Genomic DNA, 22,607 nt, shown 5'->3' with positions numbered 1-22,607 from the left:
TGGTGGGGGGGGGGAGGGGGGGGAAGAGGCATCCTTGGAGATCTCCAAGGTGCCCCGCACCAACCTTCGCCCTTGGTGGAGAAATCAGCATCCACTTGCGAGGGCGAGCATCAATCCCTGGCTTTTTGCCACGAGCAGCCCTAAATCCGTAGACCTAACGTCACGGTGGGGCAACAGGGTCGTTACAGGTACGTGCGTCTAGATGCCGATCCTGTGAGTACAACCTGCATGTCGACCGTTATTCTCCCAATCCCGTGCATTGCAAAAGCGGGTCTCATATGTGACGACCCGTGATTCTCCACTTTCATCTCCATAGAAAGGCGGCAACGGGATTTGTTTGGTATTGTTTATGAAACGAGGCCTATGAAAATGGTGGGACCACTTGATGGCTGTTGCCTAGATATGAGTCATAGATCACGTGCATGACCAGGTCTACCGCATCCCCCGAGAATTTCAGTAATTTATAAAGAAAATTTTCGATTTCTACCTGGTCTGGCACGAGTGAAAACTTAGGGTAGGTCTCGGATAGCCCCACATGCCGCTGTCTCCGTAGCATTACGGAGACATGCATTCGAGAGCCTAAAAGGCCGACTTCCCCACAGCTACCATGCCTTCTGTCCTGGCCATTGAAGCTGAGTTTCATCACCCATGCTGTACATTTGTAACGCTGAATCAGTGTCTACGCACTGGAGCGCATCCAACTAGTGCCTACGCCATGCCTGCACACTCGGGCCATCAAGCTACCCAATTGGCTGACTTTCTACTACTCCTACTCCTCGGCCAATCATAATAGAGTATGAATAGCTTGGGAGATCATTGACCTGCACATTTGTGAGGACTGTACATTTGTAAATACTATACAAATGTAAACGCGGTACGATTGTGAGGGCCACACATTTGTAAACATTATACAAATGTAAACGCTATACAAATGTAAACGCTATACAAATGTAAACGCTACACAAATGTAAACGCTATACAAATGTAAATGTAGTACATTTGTGAGGGCCACACATTTGTAAACATTATACAAATGTAAACGTGGTACATTTGTAATCCGACCATCAACGCTGATTCTGTGGTTATTTGAGAAGACTATTGAACTTAGCAGAACTCTTTCCCCAACACGGCATTGGCCTCTCTTTTTCTAAGGTCGCCGTCGCCATCAATGGGGCTTTTCGAATGTCTTGGGTCGCCATTGTCATCTCCGTCGTCGGTAGAGGGCCGCCTGAAGGGAGGAGAACAGTATGTAGCGGCGTGAATCTCGACAAGGGACGTCGCCGATTGGTTTTTCAATCCTAGACTTGTGTCAGTGTATCAAGCGCCTGTGTATCCGGCAGCTTACCCAGTTTAAGAATTTCTATACTCCAACCGCCTCGGCTTTTTACGATTTATTTAAGGATAACCCAGCTTTGGTAAGAAAAGGAATGTTAGCCATCTTATTGAGTGACACAGGGAGGATTGAGAAGCTTCTGCGCAGATCGCAGAAAATCCTCTAATCTCAACCTAATAATTCATGTACCAGTCACGCAGTGCTTAATGAGATAGCTTCATCGTTGAGAAGTTTTTTTGAAGGAAAAGGGAACTTTTTGGAGGGGCTGATAGCCTGACTTTATACTTTGTACGGAGACCCACCTCTCTATCAGAACACCGACTCCGAGAGACAATCTGAATTCGAAACACCAGCTCGGTCTAGATTGCGCCACCGCTGTTTGATATTGAGATATGCAGGGATGGTGGTCTACCTAGCCAATCAGTGGGTATAGCTAGATTTGCTATAGCAGCCGGGTGTTACAGGATAACACACACCCATGGGTGGGATATTCTGACTCTTCCAACCTGGTGCATTATAAAAGTGGGGCTTACGTGACATGGCATTGCGATTCGCCACTTTTATACTTCTAGCTGTTGCCTACATATGAGTCATACTCTGAAACGACCGAAGGGATACTATTAGAAGATGTAGTCATGATTCCTTAAGGCTATGTTATTCAGATACTTGCTACTTCACAGTGTGACAGAGGCCTTTCACAGATGATCTCAGCCAGGATAACCTAGAAATCACCCATATCCTGCCTCATACTTTAACGAAAAATTCTTCTGACGATGCAGATCTGGTAGGAATATTTTTGGTGTGTCTAGAGTTCTGCTAACAAATCTTTGAGACTGATTCGAAAAAGAATGTTCTGCGAGATCATGGTGTCAGATGATTTGAGCTTGAAGGGCTCATCCGATTTAAATGTCTTACCTGTTGACCTCCTCTGTCCAGGAACCTCGTTAACGAAGCGGATGAAGAGCATTTTACCACTATATGCTGCAGGGTCACTGGAAGTACAAATCGAATGTGACGGGCCATCGCGATCAGTAGACCCTTCCGCAAATGGCCTAGTTTACACTATCAAGTGGCTGACAGTCGAGGAGGTCAAAAGCTTTGAAGGAAAGTGCCATTCAGAATGTGTTATAGACGTGGAATCTCTTAATGGTGAAGCTTCGCATCTTATGTGCAACGAGAATACTCTATACATTGCCACTCGTGACTCTGTTATAAGGCTCAGAGTTCACCCCAAGGCAGGATGCGTAGAGTAGCAATTCACAGAATAACAGATATGTTTCACCCTTTGAATTTCATGCTATACTCCCGCACCTTAATTCTAGTCGTATTATACGGTCAATGTGACTGATAAAAGCATTGATTGTGGATCACTACTAGCCTGAGTAGCAATTATTTCGATCGGTTTAAGTGACTAATTTCATGACAAGGTCTGAACCAATCTCCGCATTGGAGTCAAGAAGCTCTATGAGCTTTTCATCGTCAGCTAGCGTTCGTATTTCGCATGCGACATAATGTATGACTATATCGCGAAGTGTGGATCTTCCACCAACTTCAAATCGCCCCGTGTGCGCGTATGTGAAGTCGAGAAGGTCAAGAATTAACGATCGATTGTTCCGATTCAGGGAGAAACTACTAAGATCTCTGTGAATAGATCTTAAGCACTGCTGACGTAACGGCTCAATGAGGTACTTAGTAGCAAAAACGTATAGCTTAGCGTGGAAGAGGATATCGGGATTTGGTGAGAACGATGCTGGTCCGCTGTCAAATTTAAGGAGTCGAAACCTTTCCCAGAGTTGTTCATATGGATAAATGATTGTAATCTGGCCAGGAGATTCTTCAAGCTGGTTTTCCTCGATCTCATAATAAAAAGCTGATTTCTTCTTTTTCTTTGACTTTCTCGCGCTGCTCAAGCCCCAGTCCAGGTCATGGGTGCGATCTAGCTCTGCATCTTCAATAACCGGTTCTTCACTTTTTTCCACTGATACGCCATTTGTATCGTTCTTGGCTAAGCCAGAATCTGACGTGATTTCGGGGTCTTGGCCTAATCTAAGCTCTGGAGTAACATATTTACCGGTATACGCGTATTCACAGAATCCTATAAATGTTTCCTCTTCAACGTCGTCCAGAGTCGCAAATCCAGTAATGGACTCCGTCATATGACCATTATCGATGAGGGCACGGAGAGGATCCGAGATAGCCTGCACAATACCGGCATGAATTGACAAACGAGTTCTCTCGTTGCCAACGAGAAAAATAAACTGTGATGATCGAATAATTCTAAGTTTGTATAGTCAGTGACCAGCTCAATACAATGTTTTCGGAGTAAGGTACTTTTTGTAGTCAGCCATATTCAGACCTCCACTTTCTGTCTTCGTTTTACAAGTCGCGAGGGGTTTAAGCTCTCTCAACGATACGGAGTTGAGGACGAGCGGCTGGCACTTGATAAATAGCAGATAAAGAGTTCAAGGGCGAAAATCTCCGGGCTGTTTTTCAAATAACTTCATGAGGGGTAAGCTGCATGAATGAGTTGGCAAACCGACCTCAGGCCACTCACTGGTGTGTTTTACGCCACTCATGCATCAGGCCGATGACCATGACCAAATGACCATTCTGTCCGTACTGCAAGAATGTCGAGAATGTGACGTGTTTATGATTACGTTCTATCAAAATGTATTGGTAGAACACTTACAGATGGATGGCCATATTTCCGCACCGCTTGACAGCAAAGTAAGCATCAAATCATCCGCGGAAATGATCGCAGATTGGTTCAAGTATGGCGGCCGTACATTTAACCTTGGATGCTATGAAAGTTACGATAAGGACCATCGTGAATGGCAGGGAGATAGGAGTGTACGGTGGATCGAGCATCAGCTGGGCCATGGAGAACAGCCAGACAATGCATGCAACTTCTGTCAGTCCCTACCAATCCCAGAAGAACCGAAAAAATCGGATTACTTTCCAGAAGAGCCTTCTGCGATTTCATTGAGTCATTTGCTGGTGTCGGTGATCAGATAACCATATATTGATAAATCGTGGCGCTGGAGGAAACGGGCAGAGAAACTTCACAGATTGGCTCGTATACATGTATGGCAAAAATAAGCAACGTTATCATCTCAACAGTTCTAAGCCAGAACTATGCATCCACCACGTTTGGATAGAAGTCTAAACAAGATAAAATCGGCTTCTGACACGTAGCATAAGGGCAGGGATACTCGAATAAGGAATGCTTGGACTTGATGTCATCTACACAATTCTGACACAGAGTATGGCCACATCCCAGGAACTTCCACTCCTCGTTGAAGGTGCGATGGCATAGAGCACACTTCAAAATATTGCGCGGCTTGCGCTCGTCGAGTTTTCGCTGTAAAAATTGAATCTGAGCCTGTAACATTTCCTTGTCCTTCTCCCATTGACGTTTCTCCTTTTCCAAGGCCTCATATGGTTCCAGGACTTCCTTCACCAAATTTTTCTGTTAATCGTTGTTAGCCGGGATTGAGACTCAGGGAAAGACTACCTTCTCACCAGTTTAGACCGAAAGTCTACCCCATCGACATCTTCTCTTTTCCGTTTACGCAAAAGAGGTTCCGAAATCGCGTGATTGGGACAACGTGTAGGATCATCCTCCTCATCGGCATTGATTTCAACGACTGGTGCCGGAGAACTCGCCGCGTGTCCAGCCTCTTGACTGGATGGCAACAATTCACTAGGTGGTTGATCCGGAGGTGAGTCCTCATCGAAGGGAATGGTGGGAGATTCGAGTGATATATCTGCGGGAGTGTCTGTCCTAATCCCTTCTTCAACTGCATATATGAAACCGAGGGTATGCCAGTTATCAATCTGGGCTGGTGTAGGTGGTTGCTGTGTCTCCATTTCGATAGACGTGTTAGGTGTTGGAGAAAGAATTTCAAGAGGACAGAGTGGTGGTGGGAAGTCAGCACTATTTATACCTGTCTGATCCATTTTTAGGGGGGCTGAGCGGTCCAACTCTCGTAATTTCATGGCAATCTAGTGCATGAAAGAGGAGTGGAGTGGAGATGAGTGAGCCCATCATGCAAAACCTAGCCTCGTGAGTCCAATCAGGTGTGAAAGGCCACCAGCCATGCTAAATAACAGCGTAGTATGACCCTAAAATAGAGCATTTGCCATTGACCAGTCGAGCTTCGGTTTGTCCCAATCGAGCATGGGGGTGTATCATGCATGGCGGTGCCAACAGCACCGTGACTTTCTGTTGCGCAGTCGGCGCCAGCTATCTCGAAGCGGAAAATACTCACAGTGAGTGAAGGATAGCTGAATCACTATCATCTCAGGCGCTAGAGTTGATGCCTCACACACATGGTGTATATCTAATGATGGAGTTTCATCGGACGAGAGGAAGACTCTTAAGATGGATTTCTTCGGGAAGACACTGCTGGAAAGCTCACTTCATGTAGGATTCGTAGTCCAGGAGCAACCCGACACCGTTCTGGATACCATTGTGGCTGATTCCGGCATCAATGATTGGGCATGTACAGTCCTGCATGTGCCTTGGATAGGCAGAATTTGCTTCCAAGTGGTCCTCGAATTCTTGAACGAGCAGCCCCCATGCTCAAGTGTACTCTGAGAGCTTGCTAGCAAGCCACTTCTATCCGGTCTGCCTCGTCGTGTGCTTCCGTCTAGTCATGATTGGTGGTAGTATCGCAGACACGGTTTGGTTTTCAACCTCCCAGGATGCCAGACTAGTTGGTGGTCTGACTTATAAAGGCCTCCATCCGCACTCTTGGTCTGCTTTCTTTCCCATCTCCCAACATCAAAACCCAGTAACATCAGAGGTATCATACCGAGACTCACCACGAGAAGTTCGTGAACTATCCATCAAATCCATCAAGAAGTGCTGCAAGTGCTGTGGTATTTCAAAAAACATGGAAGCCCATCAATTGTCAACTCAACAACTGAGTTCCGAGTCTTGTCGACTCTCATCCTTGAAACGCAAACTCGAGCTGAATCCAAGTTGTTCAGATCAGCAAGCCGCAAAAGAGATGCGATACATCAATCCTGACACACCACTCCCCTCAATAGAGCCAGAGAGTTATCTGGAGCCAGATCTTATTTTTGACGAAGATCATCCGGATATTAAGCTGCGTTCGGCTCCTATATTCATCGATGATGGCGTGATCGTTGGCTTCTGGTACACAGATCGAGGCGGAAATGGGAAACGACCGGTGTATTGCTTCATTAAAGAAGATTTCCAATTCGCATACCGGAAAGGAGACTCTTTCATTCTCACGACGGACGACGATTTTGATCTCCTGGATGATCTCGGTGACTGGCTGGATGAAGATGCCGAAGATAAGGACGCCATGAGTCCAGAGGCAGTGAAAGTGTGGGCAGATATGATGTGGGAGAGCAGAGTCTATGCCGGAACCCAGGAGATGACACTTGAATATTGACGGGAGAGCAGAGTTATGCCCACCCGGACATGACACTTGAGGTTTGACTATCTTTTAACATGTATGTAGTGGAGATGGCAATGAACAAAAGCGCGCACCAGTTTTACAATTTGCTGGAATAGCAATAAGAATCTGGCTAGAGGTATTTGAGGCTGGATTGACGTTACCAATAGATGACAATTGGCTGAATCGGCATGTTACTGCACACCGGAGCCCATAGGAGATGTCAGCCCGCATGCAATGGACAAACCGTTGTAGCTGCACTGTCCCTCATGAAACGAGAGTGTACAGGGGATTGAAGCCCGCGGGGGGGAGCAACCCGCGAGCGATAAAGCAGCCGTGTCAACCCATAGGTTTTACCATCCCCTGTGCAAGCGAAGCCCGCGGGGGCTGCCATGGTTTGACCACCTCATAGGGGCTTGAAGCCCGCGGGGGACAATAGCGATAGTAAACTCATGGTGTTCCACGCGGATTAGTATTTCGCAGGGGAATGATAGTCGCCACCGTACGAATGAAAGGTCTGGCGCCCGTGAGGGATACTAGAGCATAGGGGCTTTCAACTCATTGAGAAACCATGAATTTTACCTGTAAAACCATGGATCGCCGTCAGTAATACATCAATGCTCGGTGGGGTGTCAAAGGGCTAGAAGCCATGACCACAGATACCATGGGTAGCTTGTAGCGTTATATTATCAATAAGAGAGGTGGTCCAAAAGTACGGCTGGTCAAAGTCAATGAAATGGCTTGGGAAATACAGCAAAACGGGAAGAGTAAAATAGAGCAGTGATGAAAGATGTTATATATAGGTCTAGCTTGTGCTTCTATCTAGTCTAATGGCTATTAAGGTTCCCGCAAAGCCACACTAGCCTAATAAAATGCTAGGAGAGTTAAGCGCCTCAGCGGCATCCAATTATAAATGGTTAATCACAAAGCTACTTTTCGCAAAAGCGCCTTTCCCTCTCCCATGAGGTAAAATTCCCCTGTGGGAGGAGTTCCCTGTGGGAGGAGTTCCTCTGAGGGAAGATTCCCATGTCGTACCTCTCCCATGTCGTACCTCTCCCATGTCGCACCTCTCCCATGTCGTCCCCTAGCCTCTATCGTTGCCTGACCCATGTCGGCCCCCGGTTACCATCGTAACCCGTACATTATCGCAGCCCTCACTGTTACTCAGTGATTAACAACAATTTTAAACATATACCTTGGAACTCACTTCAATGTTTCATTATTATTATAATCATTTGTTATATACATACATATGTGTGCACGGACCCACATCCCTAACAGAAATAGTCGCAGCCTGTGAACCCAGTTACAAGTCACGTGGTACGCTGCCATGATTGGATGTTCCTGGGCGCTAACTACCTAACCTCCTGTCCACCCAAGTCCGTCTCTCTTTCCTTCCCGAAACATTAGTGACGTCCGTGACGCTTAGGGTCATCTTCAATGAATCCATGTGATTCATTTCACTTGAGAAACTATTGACCATGAAACGCGCAGCTGCTAGTCTATACCATTCTCACAGCGACGGGGAGGAGCAGCCAGCGAAGCTGCGACGCCGAGACAGTTCGAGTACGCTTCTATTCCCGTCAAAGAGACAGCAGCAGACGCACACGACACGGCAACCGCTTTCACCGTTATCGAACAATAATAGCATCAGGGTTAGTTGCTATATCTTGCCAATGACGATGACTCACGGAATGTTAGGTCGACTCGCCGGAACGTGGACACCCTACCGTTACGCCTCCATCGAGAGATCGCAAAGACGAAATCTTTCAGTGGATCCCTCCTCCATCAGACGGCTTTGAAGTCATGAGTCAGCCAGCCTCCAAAAGATCGCGATCACGATCGATCTCGACGGATCGCGGAAGGCCCCGGTCTGTTTCACCGAGCACCAGTGCCTCGTCTCGGGATGCCAAATCATACGCATACAAGGCCGCGAATTATGTGACGATCCTCGAAACCAAGGGCTGCTTCATGCGGTCATCGGATAATGGTCCGACCTCTGGCGACGTTGATCTTTGCGAGCGGCTGCTTGATCCCTCAGTTGATACTCCACGGGAAACTTTATTCGAGTTCATCAAGGGCTTTCACGACACATTACGGAATCGATCAGAAGCGCGGCTGTTGGTAGATTTACATCCACTTCTCATGCCATCTGCCGAGAACCTTCGCATTCAAGGAAGAGAGGACCTAAAAGATGTGATCGATGGCTATAATGATCCATGGCTCAAGACGGAGCCGATCTACGGTCCCAAACCGCAACCCGATCATGCGCGAGGCTTGAAGTGGTCGACGTTTTCGGAGAGCCAGCGACGAAAGCTTGGGATCAAACCGGACGAGAAATCTCTCTATGCCGTCCGAGAAGACATGTACTTCCCATATCTCACGGCCGAAATCAAATGCGGGAACCAGGCCTTGGAATTTGCCGATCGGCAGAATATGCACAGTATGTGCGTTGCTCTTCGGGCCGTGGTCAGTCTCGCGCAAGCGGCCGGTCGTTTGGAAGAGGTGCATCAGCGGCTCCTTGGATTTTCGATTTCACACGAATTAGAGGTCGTTCGGATCTACGGATACTATCCTGAGATTGGTGACGATGGAATCAAGTACTTTCGCTGGCCTGTGAAGCAATTCAATCTATGGACAGAGGCGGACAAATGGACATGTTATCGTTTCGTGGAGAAAGTCGATCGTGTCTTCCTTCCCATCCATATCGACCGATTAATGCACTTCCTCGAAGACATTCTCGACCCGCAAGATGTCCCTTTCGAGCTCGATGCCGATGTTGACATTAGTGCCCAATCACAAATTACGTCTCAGGAACGGTCTTCATATACCCGGGCTCCCTCCTCGCAGAATCGGGGGCTACAGCCAGAGCTACGCAGCATGATTCAGACCTTGCAGCAACAATTAGAAGAACAGAAGGCTCGGGAAGAGAAGCAAGCAGCTGAGCAGAATGCGCGGGAAGAGAAGCTTCTCGCTCAGTTGGAACAGCAGAGGATTCAAATGGAACAGCAGAAAGCTGAGCAGAAGGCGCGGGAAGAGAAGCTTCTTGCCCAAATAGAACAGCAGGGATTGCAACTAGAAAGGTTTCTTAGACTTCTAGAACAGAATAAGGAGCCAGCATCTTAATATCAGCGCCTAAATCAAAGAACATATGCCTGCTTGATTGTATATCTACCCGGTCACTGCTATACTTTGAGAACAGGGTTATGGCATCATACTCCTTCATACCACGATAGGGAGCGAGCCCGCCTTATTCCATGTTCAGCACTGATACAAGCTGTCATCAGTTGTCAAGGCACCTTGAGTGGGAATGCTATATCCACTTTGCGTGAGAGCCAGCCGCAGATGACTTGTGCTCACTTCCTTGTTTTCGCTCAACGCAACATTATGGGCTATCTTTACAATATTTTTGATCTGTTTTATGACGATGTTAGAACTGAGTTTTCCAAGTTCGAATGACATCCCTACCTGGCGACCATTTAGCTGAACCTCGGAGAACTGTAACAAGGATTTTTCTTCGATGTCTGTCTGAAGATTCCCGAGAAAATGCTGGAAAACTGATTTTCTAGCCGATGGATCCAGATCGTCGTACCGTAGTTTGAGTTGAATTCGATCGAGAATGGCCGAATCGAAATCCCCGAGCATATTGGTTGTGAGGAAAAAGATTCCGTCGTAGTATTCAAGCGTACGGAGAAAGGTCGCAACCAGACGATTTCGTTCTAACTGGAAACCATCTCGTTTCTGCAGATATACATCCGCCTCATCGAGGAGTAGGACCGCTTTCCAGTCACTGGCTACCTGGAAAGTACGGGTGAGCTGCGCTTCAAGCTCCTCCGCCCTTATACTCAAGTCTCCGGACGAGATCGAATACAGAGGCCTTTGGAGCCGTTCAGAGATGGCCTCGGCGGTGAGCGTCTTGCCAACACCCGGTGGGCCGCTGTCACGTGCTTATTAGAGTCAAACTGTGGCAAACACACACATGGAACGTACTGTAAAAGAATGATGACCCCTTGTCCTTTTCCAACAATAACGTCATCAACTGTGGCACCTTCATGCTTGGTGCAGACACGGCTCTCTGCGAGAGATTTGATGACTTTTTTCTTCTCTTCAGGAACCGTCAACATGTCAAAAGGGGCATTCGAGAAACTAATCTCCGTGATACTATCCACGTCGAATTCTCCTACAACATGTCAGTGGTGATAATCATTTCTTGCGCAGTTGTACTCACCCCAGATTTTTTCGTTCAAGGAAAATCCGAGCACTGTCGGACTACACATCGCGAGATCCTCTTCTTTCATCGCACGAAAATCGACGTCCTTGCTTCGAACACGCCCTTCTGGTTCACCCCGTTTCACCTGTTCGAAGAAAAAATCGACCATGTCAGGTTTTTTGATCTCTAACCTCGGATAATTCGGGTTCGACTTGCGGAAAATGGCGGCGTCAACCATAATTCTTCCGTTCACGTGAAGTTTCAACAGTTTGGTTTTGTTTGGGACGAACATGTTTCCACTGTACTGGCGATGATGGGACCCGATAAGAGAAACAAAGCGGCGGCCATTGCGAACCAGCCGCGACCAGATCTTTGGGTCTGAGTGGTATTTCAGTGGGAAAACAGGCAACGTCTCAATCCGCTTGATTCCTCGAAAGGACTCTATCTGCAGAGTCTCGGTGGATTCACCAAAAATCTCTCCGTCATAATCGAGATAGCGTCCGTTGATCTCCAAAATCTCACGGCCTCTGATTGTTTTTTTCTCGCTATAATCGTACCGAATGCATCGGGGCAGACCGGTGGAGGGACAAGTCGCAAAGACTAGTGAGCCTGGTTTAAGCAAAGCCCACAAAACATCCCATGTGATTTTTCGAGACTCTAGGAGCAACTTCAACTGTTCTATCACCGATGCGTACGTTTCTTCTAGGTACTGCACGAGCTTGCTTAGGTGAAGCATAGCGTCATCAGAGATCGTTTCTTGGGCGTGAGACTTCTTTTGATACTCTCTTAAGCCGTCCATGAAGTGATATAAAAGATCACGTTCGATCTATCGGCTCAATTAGCGCTTGGTCCCAGCTTGGAATCTTGGTGACTTACCGCAGGCCGATCAGCGTCGAGGTTTGCCGTTTTGATGTCCTTCAGGACCTCTTTCAAGATCTCCCTTAATCCCGGTGATTTGATATCAACATAGACAATGAGCTCTTTGGTCTGCTTGTCTACAAGGTGTCAGCATAACCCAACGTATAGTCGGGTACCACTCACGACTGCGTTTACGAATCACAAATATGTATTCGTCTAATTCATCGATGTCCGGAACTGGGGTGGAGTCAACGGTCTTGTATTCATATTTCGCGGAGTCCCACCTATATGCGGTTAGTAACGTTCAACATATACTTTTCTCCGACATACACTTCGTTGACCGTCTTGTACTCCACCTTTGAGGCGCGAACTCTCACTTTGATATTGTCTTGATCCTCGGCCGCCTTGTTACTAGTAGAATCTTTGCCGTCTGAGGTCGGTTGCGCGTTTTTGATTCCCAACGCTTCGGTAAATAACCACTTCAGTTCTTCTTTCGTGATGTAACCCGAAGGAACCATCTGCGGACTGTTTGGCGGCGTCACAGCCTCCATAGGCACAGACTCAAATCCTGCCTTTGAGACCCGATATAGTACTTTTGAACTGTTGTCGATTTCTGTCCTGTCATCCCAAGCTGGAAACTTTTCGTTCACATAGGCACCTGAGGTATCTACTGCGAGGGCTGGGCGTGGGTGCTCCGAAACGAAGGGCAAAGAGGATTTGCTCGACAGAAATTGCGAGAAGAGCTCTAACAGGCGCTCGAGGCTTGCAGGGAGCTGAGTTTGTCTTGTAAATGATGGAAGAGGTTGGATTCCTGCTGTTGGTTAACTAAGAAACTATAGAGATCACGGAATGTCACATATTCTCCTACCATTTGATGTCCCCTCTCGATGGTCTCCATCGCCAGTTGATCCATCCGCCGAGCGTAGTTGCTCTCTTTGCTCCATCGCAGCCTCCAGGATTTGTATCAGCTGGTTGATTGTGACAGGCTCTGAGCCGTCATTGCTAGGAGTAGCCATCGTTTCAATGATGGTCTCCAGATGCTCCAATACGTCTCCATTCGGAGGTATGTGGGAGCCTGCAGGAGAAGCGGCGGCCTTCATCTCAGACAGAACTCCGTGAATCGCACTGAGGAGAAGCTGACAGTTGCCCCTTTTCACGTCTTTGAATGGCAATTCATGATTCGGGCTGTCAGGGGGGGTGACCTGAGCATGAGAAGATAGTGCATTCTGTTTCTGAGAGCTGGAAGCCATATTGAAAGGTTGATCAGAAAGAACAAGTTCTAGGTATACTGAGTATCTTATGCAAGATGCAGCTCGAGGATCATGAACAGAGGAAGGGGGAACTGTGGGAAATGTGTGTCCTTTTATGTCCGTGACGGAGACTTAACGCGCATACGCCGCTTCACAAAATATCGAGATGCTACGTGGCTCGCACTAAATCAACCTCAACAGCGAGGTGCAGAGTTCGCTGATCGAACAGTCTAGACGGATGCAGATATCGTTCGGTTGACTATTCAATGCAACCAATCTGCATGTCAGGGTGCCGTAATAGGGATATCGAGTTTCTTCCATGAATTATACGGCCCATGCAAGTAGCGCTAATAGCAGTAGTGGCGAAAGCTAACGCAAGGTGAATCCCTGCTCTCATGCAGCATGCTCTGGTATACTTGAACATAATGAAACATTGTGATACAATATGACACGTTATCTGATAACTCACGGAAGTTGAAACAAATTGAAACATTATGATGAACGTTCTGAACTTTCTAGAGGTATTCGACGTTACTGGTAAAGAACATTATGAAACATTACGAAACACTTTGAATTCTGACCAGATGGAACTATCGCCGCGAAGTCCTGTGCATCCCAAGATTTTGATGTTACATGACAGATAATCATTCTCAAGATGTGAAGAGCGTATTGTATAAATATATTTATATGTACTCAAAAAGGGTTCCAAGCATGTCATGGACAAATGCAAGTTGATTGTTTGGCTACGATACAATGTCTCTTTCTATATACTGCAAAGATGTCATGGTTTTTTCTATATTCACTGCAAGCTTTACCATTATAAGAGTTATCGGTGCAGTACTTCGGGTATCCTGCACCTACCGACGCCGATTAGTGAACCACAGATACATGCTGGAGGACCTGTTATTGTCGATATTGTTTCTTGTTCCTGTCCTCCTTGTACCCATTCTCAGCTTAATGCCGAGGACTTGGGAACTCAAAGGCACGGAATCTAACTTCTTTTACATATGTTGTACGAATACTAATGAACATAGACGAAGTTATGGAAGCATATTATCTTCCACTAGGGCTCTGCGTAGCATTCCCGGCGTGCCTCGAGGTCCGTATCCCTGCGTTCGGTACCACACGTTCCGTGCTTTTTCTGGTGGTCCAGTTCATTCAGGTCGTTGCCCTGTTGGACGTTCTCCCGAGTGTGATGCAGAAATTTTGTATATTCTATCCCATCATGTCATTCTCCTGGAAATGTTTTTCGTCCTTGGCTGGACCTTTCATCGACTCTCATTTAGTGCGTTCGAACCTACTGTCTCAGTTCATCGATTATGCCATTATCGGTATCCTCTGGCTTTGGCTTACTGGACAAGCCGGGCTCCGGAAACAACTTTTATGGCACCTTTTTGGGTTTGCAATACTGTGTCCTCTAATGTTTGTGGCTATGGTCTTTTCCTTCATATCCAAAACGGCATGGCCGTGGCTAATGGAGGTAATATTCTTTACCCATTCTACATGAGCTGAGTCTGACGGTCACAGGCAAGCATAATAGTGACGATTTTATGGTCGTGCAGACATTGGCATAAGTTACCGGGTACAAGTTACGAGAATGTGGTGTAACCTAGACATTTTATTTCACGATGATAGCCTATCTTCATAGTAGATGTTGCTCTATTATCAGAATAACTTGGGCGGCAGCCTTACGTCAGTCGTTAAGGCGAAACGTAATGAAACAATATGTAACATTATGATAAAAAGTGGTCCCGGCATTAGATGCACCTAACAAAAGCAAATATGGATAAACAGCCGCACCTGAAGAACCGATTGGTGTAAGAAATAAAATTCTGGATAGAAAACAGCAAGATCATATTTCAATCTAGTATGCTTATAATTTTGTGTTTCATTATGGACCTTTGCGCGATCATGTCAGTCGGGTATTCATCCTTAACTTGAACGAAAATCACATGATAGGTAGCTTCTTCCCTTCGTGCCCAACTGAGACCTGCGGTCGCTTCCCCGCTAACATCCATAAGAAAGGTTTTTCAAAGAGAAGCTCTTCTAATTTTATTCTTGCTTTCTGACATAATATGACCGTTGAGATAGGTAAGAACTAATATGAGGCTTTCCTGACACTGCTAACCATTGCAGAGGTTCGCTTTAATCGAAGCCCTTTTGACCACCGGATACCTACGAGCACTACGCAAATATGAGTGAAGGTTCACATTTTCGAAAAACAAAATCGGTGGATGACCGAGAACTTGAGGAAGAGGTGAAAAAACTCTCGGTATGTTTTAACTACACAATTTGATTCGGTACCGATAATAATTTATAGAATGTGGATGTCATTCTCGAAGAGAACCAGTTTACAGGGAGATATGTGAATGCCGATACAGCCTTTGCAATCCTTATAGACGAGAATGGTGGGAAAGGGGCAGTTCACACTCAAGTTGGTACTGGCAAGGTGGACATTCTTCCTACAGGACCGAATTCAGACAAAGGGTTTAGAATTTTGCTTTTGGATGAGGGCAGGAACTGCTTGATTTTGGGCCAGCCATCAATTCGATGCTTCCAAGTTCGCCGTGCTTGAATTCGAGATTTCCCAGATGAACAAAAAACTAAGCTCCATTGACAACTCGAACTTGACACTCATTCCAACTGGCAACTCGAGATTAATATGAATGAAAGGAGGAGCAAGGTCCAACCATGGATATGTTAGATGCAGATTCGGACTGCTGAGCTGAAGCAGCTCAGAAAGAGTTTGCAGTTGCGGAAATTCGGCTTGGTATTTGGAGAGGAAACCTTGTAGCTGGGATGTATGGAATGGTATTGTCTCTCGATCAACTGCGGCTAAATCGTGATTTCCTTCAATACCTTATTGATGTGAGTACCTTCACTGTATACTAGGGAATCTAGATATTCGAACCTGGATTTTGAGGACTTTCTAGCTCTCTGTGTGGTGATCGTAGATCTGGATTCTGTCGCGCTAGTAGGGTGTCGCTTAGATCCGAAGTATCTTGTGGTGAAGTCCGGGACTTTTCTTGACGGACGGGTTTCTGTGCTCGCCGTTGCTTCCGCTTAGGGCCTGCATGTTTGGTTAATCAGGCTCTGGTTGGAGAATTAAACCACTATGCCAATACCTAGATGTCCAGCATCAATATCTTTTTGCACAAGATCAATCTGGCGCAATGCTAATGACTCTAGCGTCTTTGACACTGGATGGTCCTTGAACCAGGTTTCAAGTCGGGGGAATAGATCATCATGCTTTAGATGGCCTAATTGTGAGGTAGTGTTCGTTGATGCTACTAATAGGAATTCACCGTTGCCAAGAGACAATGCATTTCTGAGATGTTGCTGAGCACGATTATATCTGCTTGATGTAGCTCGTGAGGCACCTGCACTCGTGTGACCATGCCGAATGAGGATAAAGGCAGACAGGAGGTTGCTGTACTGTTTTGCATTGAGGAATGACTTATCTCGGTCAAGTGCCGCTGTTGTTTTGGAAAGTGACTCGAAGAACTCATCCACCGCCGTCATGGTGCATTCAGCTATATGAAACAAAATGGAACAAAATGAAAGTAAAAAAAACTTTCAGTGCCGAAGACGCAGTATTAATAGTTGCGAAGTGGCATGTGCGGCTAAAATTTTGCTGAAACCGTGAATATCCACCAATAAAATGACTTATGAGGTGTCAATCATCACATGCATGTGACTCATGACTCCACTTAGAGGACAATACTATGCAACAATATGAAACGATATCAAACAAAAAGAGAGAATGAAGAGCAATGCAGCATGGGCCCTGTGCGCCGATAGTTATCTCTTCATAAACCCCGCCTGCAGCTGATGTACGCTGCATACCGCTTAGTGCCTAAGCCCACTGGAGGAACAAATGATGATCTCGTTGTTTGCAACCACTAACACGCATTTGCCATAGCCAAGCCCAACGATTTAAGGTAGTTTTGGAATGACTATATTTAAAAATAGCCCAACAAAGTCAGCTGCGAGTGATAGTTACTAGGCAGACATGCATTAGCGTGAGTCAACAGCTCATTGGGCGTAGTTATAGGCTCGATTCGGCGTACAGGACGGCGATTATTATTGTAGTGTCTTTCAACATTGATTGGCCGATGTTCGAAATAACAGCCGAGAACTTGTAGCTTACCAGCTGCAAGATTGAAAATAGTTCAGCACTCCATGCTACTCGCCCAATCCCATAACAGATTCAACCATAGATGCCAAACATCACCCCCTTCCCTTGGGATGCGCATGGTCCCCGCTAACAAAACAGACATAAATAGAAGACGTACATTCATGCTGGACAGTAAATAATTCTTATTATTCTAATACGCAACGCCCCTATGCAGGGGAGCTCCGTGGCCTGCCCGGCGCGGAAAGGTGGCAAGCCACTGTGGCGGTGGTGTGCCATACGGAACACGTTTCCCGATTCACGGATTTCCGTAATCAAGGGGTGATGTCGAGAAACTGAGAACTTGATTAAGGAAGTAGGATAGTTGATAGCAGCTGCTACAGAATAAAGGAGATTAATAAATTAGCTTTAAGCATTCTCAAAACAAGAACAAGGAACAGAAACAAGATTAATACTATATATAAAATCGTAGAATAGAATCTAATATAGTAATAACATTGGCACAAAGATTATTTCTCTTAGTCTAAAATAATTGCAGTATGCAAGATTCTAGATATTTACATCTTTGCTTTCTGCTTTCCAGCAGACAGACATAGACAATTCCTCTAAAAACTAAAAGAAAATAATGCTAGAACTTCATAAACCTGTGGAGAAATCTTAAGTTATGCTTACCCCTGCATTAATATAGGTTATATGCGCTTACACCACTTGTAGAGCTAGCTGATAGGCGATTAATAGGATCTGACTTATCACCAATCCTTTTTAATAGGGTGACTCATGAATGTGCTAAAGCATTAAATGTTTTAGCAGAATACTCTAGTATAAAAAGGCATGGTAATAGTCCTTATCATGGGAATAATATGAATTTCATTAGTTAAATACAGTACTCATAATAATACTTTCACTATAGTATTGGCTATCTTTATTACCTTGACGAAATTAAGGTCCTGTATGATAAATTCTCGTATCCTATGGAGAGTTCATTGCATAATTTGACGGCTTTGATTTGTGAAAGAATTATCTACAGGTAAAATTGCATATCTAGCCTGTTCTTGGGGGCCTCGCTATTGTGATGATAATACTCAGATACTCCATTTAACTTTGAGGCCCTCAAGAAGCCATATTAATAGTTCTTATCGTAATGGATAGTTATGAAACCCCCAAAATTTCAACGATTAAATGCACGATGCTACTTTTCATTGTGGTGGATTTCACCGCAGCAGTGGGGCATCTTGATGAATTATTTGCCTAGTGTGATGAATTTATGAGTAGAAATTATCTATAGGTGAAATTGCATATCAAACCTTGGGGGAAAAGATATTCGCCATTACCATCATTTCCACATTGATTCTCACTGGGCGATTCCTAGGACTTGGCATATCGTTCTTAAGAATATTCAGCCCTATCCTGTGAATGCAGTCTCCATTCTAAAGAACGTCGTCTGAGTTGCTATTTACTGGATTTCACCTCCTTGGGAATTTTAAATATCCTAACCTGCGTTTATGGGTTTCCAGCGGATTTCCGTAATGAAGGATCAGTCGATTGATGAAACCCCAATATAAATGAAGTCAAGGCTGGAAAGTGCCTTTTCAACATCAAGGTTTGACCATCCAGAAAGAGCTTTTCGCCCACAGAATTGCGTTACTTCTACCCAGTATCATCATATAAAGGATCTGAATTGTATCTGTACTATCTGTATACTCACCCAGTACGTACTCATCTTCGAACATGGGGAGTAATAATAAAGGAGAAGTTCGTCATGATGAAATACATCAAACACATCAATCGCATGTCACTCAAGACGCACTGCAAAGGAAACAGAAAAGACAGCAACGAAATTGTCGCGGCAATACTCTTTTCAAAAAAGCATACGAACTAAGCATGCTCACTGATGCTGACGTTTTTCTTGGCATCCGCTTCCAAGACGGTCGAATCAAGACCTTCTGTGCGGACAAATCGAGCTTTTGGCTGTCAAAAATGTCGCATCTGGTACAATACTACTCCATTTGCAGCCTGGTTTCAGAGTTAACCGAGAAGTAGGATTCGTACTATCCCATCCCTGAACGGAAGACACCTAGTGATTTTGTCTCAAAACGTGGTACAGAACGCAGCAACCAATCAAGGAACAGGGAAGAAAGTTAGGATGGATAATGGAAGCTGGTTAGTAAAACGGGGTACCATCGCATCTGTCCTAGTCCAATCATATCTTGTGGTAGAGTGGGTGCTACGTTCAGTCTATAGCCGGGGCCGAATAAAGCCAGTATCGGCTCGTTTCTTAGTTACAAAGACTGAACGATGACGTCGCCAATCTGTTCCAACGGCGGGTCCCGTGGCTGGGACTAATGCAAAGTAGTACCTGTCGATCTGTTTGGGTTGAACCAGGCACATGACGGCCCTCTCGAAATGTAGGTTCATTCTAAATGTAGGTCCTCAGTGAGGGCCTATCTTCCGGAAAATCTACATTGTGAGAGAGCTTACAGTTAAAAAGAATCTATATTTTGAGAGGGCCTACTCTTCTTTCAGGTTCTCCGGGCGAAGTAACTCAGCATCCATAATCAACATTTCACCCATCAACAAATATGTCAGTCCTTTCTTCTAAACAGAAAACAATTATCTACGTGATAGTAGTAGAACTCTTTACCCTGTTAGAGCTGGCTAAGTTACAGGCCGCTAGGCAGGGGGAGCGCCGTGGCCTGCGCGTTGCGTTGTGCGTCACATTAATACAAGCAGCCACAAAAGAAATCTGAGTGCCAAGGCTATGCAAAATGTGCAAACAAAATATATTCACCCTAGATCATTTGCTTCCCGACGACACTGCACACGCCCCGCGCCGAGCCAGCCCCTTTGGACTGTCTAGTATTATGATGGCCAGCTTAATAGTATCATGACAAACCTTAACATTTAATATCGTAGTACAGATCTCATACGTGACATTTCACACTCGTAAGGGTTGCGGCGCTTTCTAGGGTTTTTATCCCGAACGCTGGCTTGTCGCTTTCGTTTGTGATTGGGGGAAATAGAGCCCAGCGGCAGCCGTGGATTCTGATACTTGGCTCGCTCAAAATCAATAAACATGACCTCTTCATTCAAGACCATATTCCCCGGGATAGGGTCGCTGTGCAGGACGCCCAAGCTGTGAATGGCACACAGTGCTCGCTCGGCTTGTTCCACAAGCTGAATGCGATCGGGATTGCCTTGGCTGGCCAGCGTTCTTCCAGCATAGCTCATCAAAGTTAAATGAACCATCGTGGCGATCCCATCATAAGAAAATGGCCGCCGAATATGGAGACCTCCAAGTACTACCGGTACATATTTTCCCTGAATGCTTGTGAGACGAGAGTACATCATCTCTTCTCGCTTAGCACACTCAACAAATTCAACTGGTACGCCTTTCCCAACAAAAGTATATCCATGCGACCAGAGAGTGATCTTAAAAAGAGCCCCGCGTGTGCCATGTATATGAAGAGATTCGCATCCAAGCTCCGCGTTAGGATCTGGGTCATTGGAAAGCTGTTGATCCAATAGCTTGATAAGCGTCTTAGCGTTTAGTTGATGTCGGTTGACCCCATGCTCGATCGCATTAGGACATTCTCGATCGAGCGGCTCTCCCCAGCATAAGCCGTGAAGGCACTGCTGAGAACAGTATTTTCGAGACTTGCCTTTAGAAGTCAAATGCTGTGTTCTTCTAGAAACCTGAGATGCTGCGGTTCCTGCCTGAGGCGGAGAAATTCGAGAGTCACGTGGTCTTCGACTGGGTGTTTGCGGGTCCCAGTGATCATCAGTGTCGTCGTCACGGTGCAGCAAAGACGATTCTGGCAACGGCTGACAAAACATGGCCATTGCAGATTTGGCTCTGGTCTTTACGGGAGACACGCGGCAATATTGAGTTCGGCTTGGTGGCGGCTTGTAGGCAGAAGTGGGAATGTCCATCTCCTCGATTTCCTCCAGGACATCATCATACACCATTTCCCACGTCTGTAGTCGACTCATCGCCCAGTTTCTCCAATTTATATCCCGTGGAGAAGTTCGCAAAGCTCGCAGGGTAAAGGCTAAGAGCTGCCCGACGGCGGTCAGATGTAACCGATTATCCCCATTTTCATCTCCAGTCCAACCAGTGGTGTCGCCCACGTCTTCTTTCGGCACTGATAGATAATATAGGACAGTAGAAGGGTTATCAGGTACTCGAAGAAATATGAAAGCTTCACCAGTGCAGACGCAGCCGTACTCGTGTCCACCTTCGTACATATAATGTGCGGCTTGTGCGATCACTGCGGCGACCACACGGCGGCAAATGTCTTCCGGTGATTCGTCTTCCTGGTACCGTAGGACGTCTTCCAGTACCATGTCCTGCAATCCGGCTTTGATGTGGGCAAGAGAGAACTTGTGTGGGGCCTTGTATTCGAGAATATAAGATGGCTCTTTCTCCTCCGGTCCGCGATTATATACGCAGAACTGGTCCGCTCGAGGCCGAGGAGGTCGTGGCTGCGTTGTCGGTTGGCTGTTCCGCGAAGTTGATCTTGAAGTATCCGTAGACCGCCTTGCAGCCAAGCGCTCAGAGCGACGGGGCATGCTCTGTTCTAAACTCAAGGAGCTCATATCTGTCACAATTCTGGATTCATCTGTCAGCGTATTCGAATGATTTTCAAAGGTAACATCTCCATTGAGGCGAAATCTCCGCCGTAGTTGCGGGCTGGCATAGAGCTCTTCGATGACAGACGCTACACGCGATTCCACAGTGTGGCGCTGAAAGTACCCAAGGTCGAGTTCAGAACCGTGCATTCTTTTCCTTATTTCCTTCCCAGATTCCCTCACTGCCAGCAACGGTGTAAAGTGGCGTTCGGTCACAAAATCCGAGTCCATCAGGTCGTCCCATATGGCCATCTGCTCTTGTGGGAAGCTCGTCCATTCTTCAATTCTATCTGGTCGGAATTTGCGGTCTGCATTTGCCGGATCACCCTTTGTTGACGAGTCTTTATCCTGGATAATCAGATTGAGAAATAAATGTTCGTGGCACGCGTTGAGAAATTCGGGTAGGGTTGTGTTCTGGATCTGCTGTTCCGCTACCTCTCGTCGTCGCTGTTCTTCCTCTCGTCGCCGCTGCTCTTCCTTCCGTTGTTGTTGTTCTTCCTCCAGGCGACGTTCTGCCTCTTTGAGGCGCTGGTGTAACTTTTTTAACTCATCTTGCGACATTCTCGTTTGAATGTTGACAAATGCTTGCCGTCCTACGCGTTGGGATTAGAGGCGGCTGAGTCGCCAAGACAAACACATGACTCGACGCAGGTTGCCCCACTTAATGAAGCGGGACGATTACGGACGATTACGGATGAATAAGGGGCGAATGGGGGACGACCAAGGTACGTCGTCACGGCATAGCGGAGCTTTTTCACTGCTT

The 22,607-nt window shown here is 46.2% G+C and overlaps 7 protein-coding genes across 7 annotated transcripts, besides 1 other annotated feature; 3 read left to right on the top strand and 4 right to left on the bottom strand.

Moving 5' to 3' along the window:
• Nucleotides 1-2,053: 2,053 nt before the first annotated feature.
• Nucleotides 2,054-2,242: a repeat region (Identified by RepeatMasker using a combination of RepBase library and repeat library created with RepeatScout).
• A 494-nt stretch (nucleotides 2,243-2,736) lies between these two features.
• Nucleotides 2,737-5,203, bottom strand: UA08_09492 (hypothetical protein; the record flags this gene model as incomplete). Its single annotated transcript, XM_020265418.1, has 5 exons — nucleotides 2,737-3,610; nucleotides 3,888-3,952; nucleotides 4,023-4,048; nucleotides 4,523-4,802; nucleotides 4,856-5,203. The coding sequence occupies 5 exons, from the start codon at nucleotides 5,201-5,203 to the stop codon at nucleotides 2,737-2,739; spliced, it is 1,593 nt and encodes a 530-aa protein (XP_020115362.1).
• Nucleotides 5,204-5,991: 788 nt separating this feature from the next.
• Nucleotides 5,992-6,759, top strand: UA08_09491 (hypothetical protein; the record flags this gene model as incomplete). The annotated part of the gene is made up of 1 exon (XM_020265417.1): nucleotides 5,992-6,759. One exon carries the CDS (start codon nucleotides 5,992-5,994, stop codon nucleotides 6,757-6,759), a length of 768 nt encoding a protein of 255 aa, XP_020115361.1.
• A 1,484-nt stretch (nucleotides 6,760-8,243) lies between these two features.
• On the top strand, nucleotides 8,244-9,888 carry UA08_09490 (hypothetical protein; the record flags this gene model as incomplete). The annotated part of the gene is made up of 2 exons (XM_020265416.1): nucleotides 8,244-8,417; nucleotides 8,464-9,888. The coding sequence occupies 2 exons, from the start codon at nucleotides 8,244-8,246 to the stop codon at nucleotides 9,886-9,888; spliced, it is 1,599 nt and encodes a 532-aa protein (XP_020115360.1).
• A 135-nt stretch (nucleotides 9,889-10,023) lies between these two features.
• UA08_09489 (hypothetical protein) lies at nucleotides 10,024-13,080 on the bottom strand (the record flags this gene model as incomplete). Its single annotated transcript, XM_020265415.1, has 8 exons — nucleotides 10,024-10,158; nucleotides 10,231-10,699; nucleotides 10,753-10,942; nucleotides 10,991-11,798; nucleotides 11,849-11,967; nucleotides 12,014-12,114; nucleotides 12,161-12,641; nucleotides 12,699-13,080. The coding sequence occupies 8 exons, from the start codon at nucleotides 13,078-13,080 to the stop codon at nucleotides 10,024-10,026; spliced, it is 2,685 nt and encodes an 894-aa protein (XP_020115366.1).
• A 2,194-nt stretch (nucleotides 13,081-15,274) lies between these two features.
• Nucleotides 15,275-15,655, top strand: UA08_09488 (hypothetical protein; the record flags this gene model as incomplete). Its single annotated transcript, XM_020265414.1, has 2 exons — nucleotides 15,275-15,352; nucleotides 15,401-15,655. 2 exons carry the CDS (start codon nucleotides 15,275-15,277, stop codon nucleotides 15,653-15,655), a joined length of 333 nt encoding a protein of 110 aa, XP_020115365.1.
• Nucleotides 15,656-15,977: 322 nt separating this feature from the next.
• On the bottom strand, nucleotides 15,978-16,602 carry UA08_09487 (hypothetical protein; the record flags this gene model as incomplete). The annotated part of the gene is made up of 3 exons (XM_020265413.1): nucleotides 15,978-16,150; nucleotides 16,206-16,340; nucleotides 16,386-16,602. The coding sequence occupies 3 exons, from the start codon at nucleotides 16,600-16,602 to the stop codon at nucleotides 15,978-15,980; spliced, it is 525 nt and encodes a 174-aa protein (XP_020115364.1).
• A 3,514-nt stretch (nucleotides 16,603-20,116) lies between these two features.
• Nucleotides 20,117-22,405, bottom strand: UA08_09486 (hypothetical protein; the record flags this gene model as incomplete). The annotated part of the gene is made up of 1 exon (XM_020265411.1): nucleotides 20,117-22,405. One exon carries the CDS (start codon nucleotides 22,403-22,405, stop codon nucleotides 20,117-20,119), a length of 2,289 nt encoding a protein of 762 aa, XP_020115363.1.
• Nucleotides 22,406-22,607: the final 202 nt, after the last annotated feature.

This window comes from Talaromyces atroroseus (assembly GCF_001907595.1).
Source record: "Talaromyces atroroseus strain IBT 11181 chromosome Unknown scaffold_25, whole genome shotgun sequence".
NCBI lineage: Eukaryota > Fungi > Ascomycota > Eurotiomycetes > Eurotiales > Trichocomaceae > Talaromyces > Talaromyces atroroseus.
Note: the sequence above shows the minus strand (reverse complement) of the source record. Positions and strands in the feature narration are given on the sequence as shown.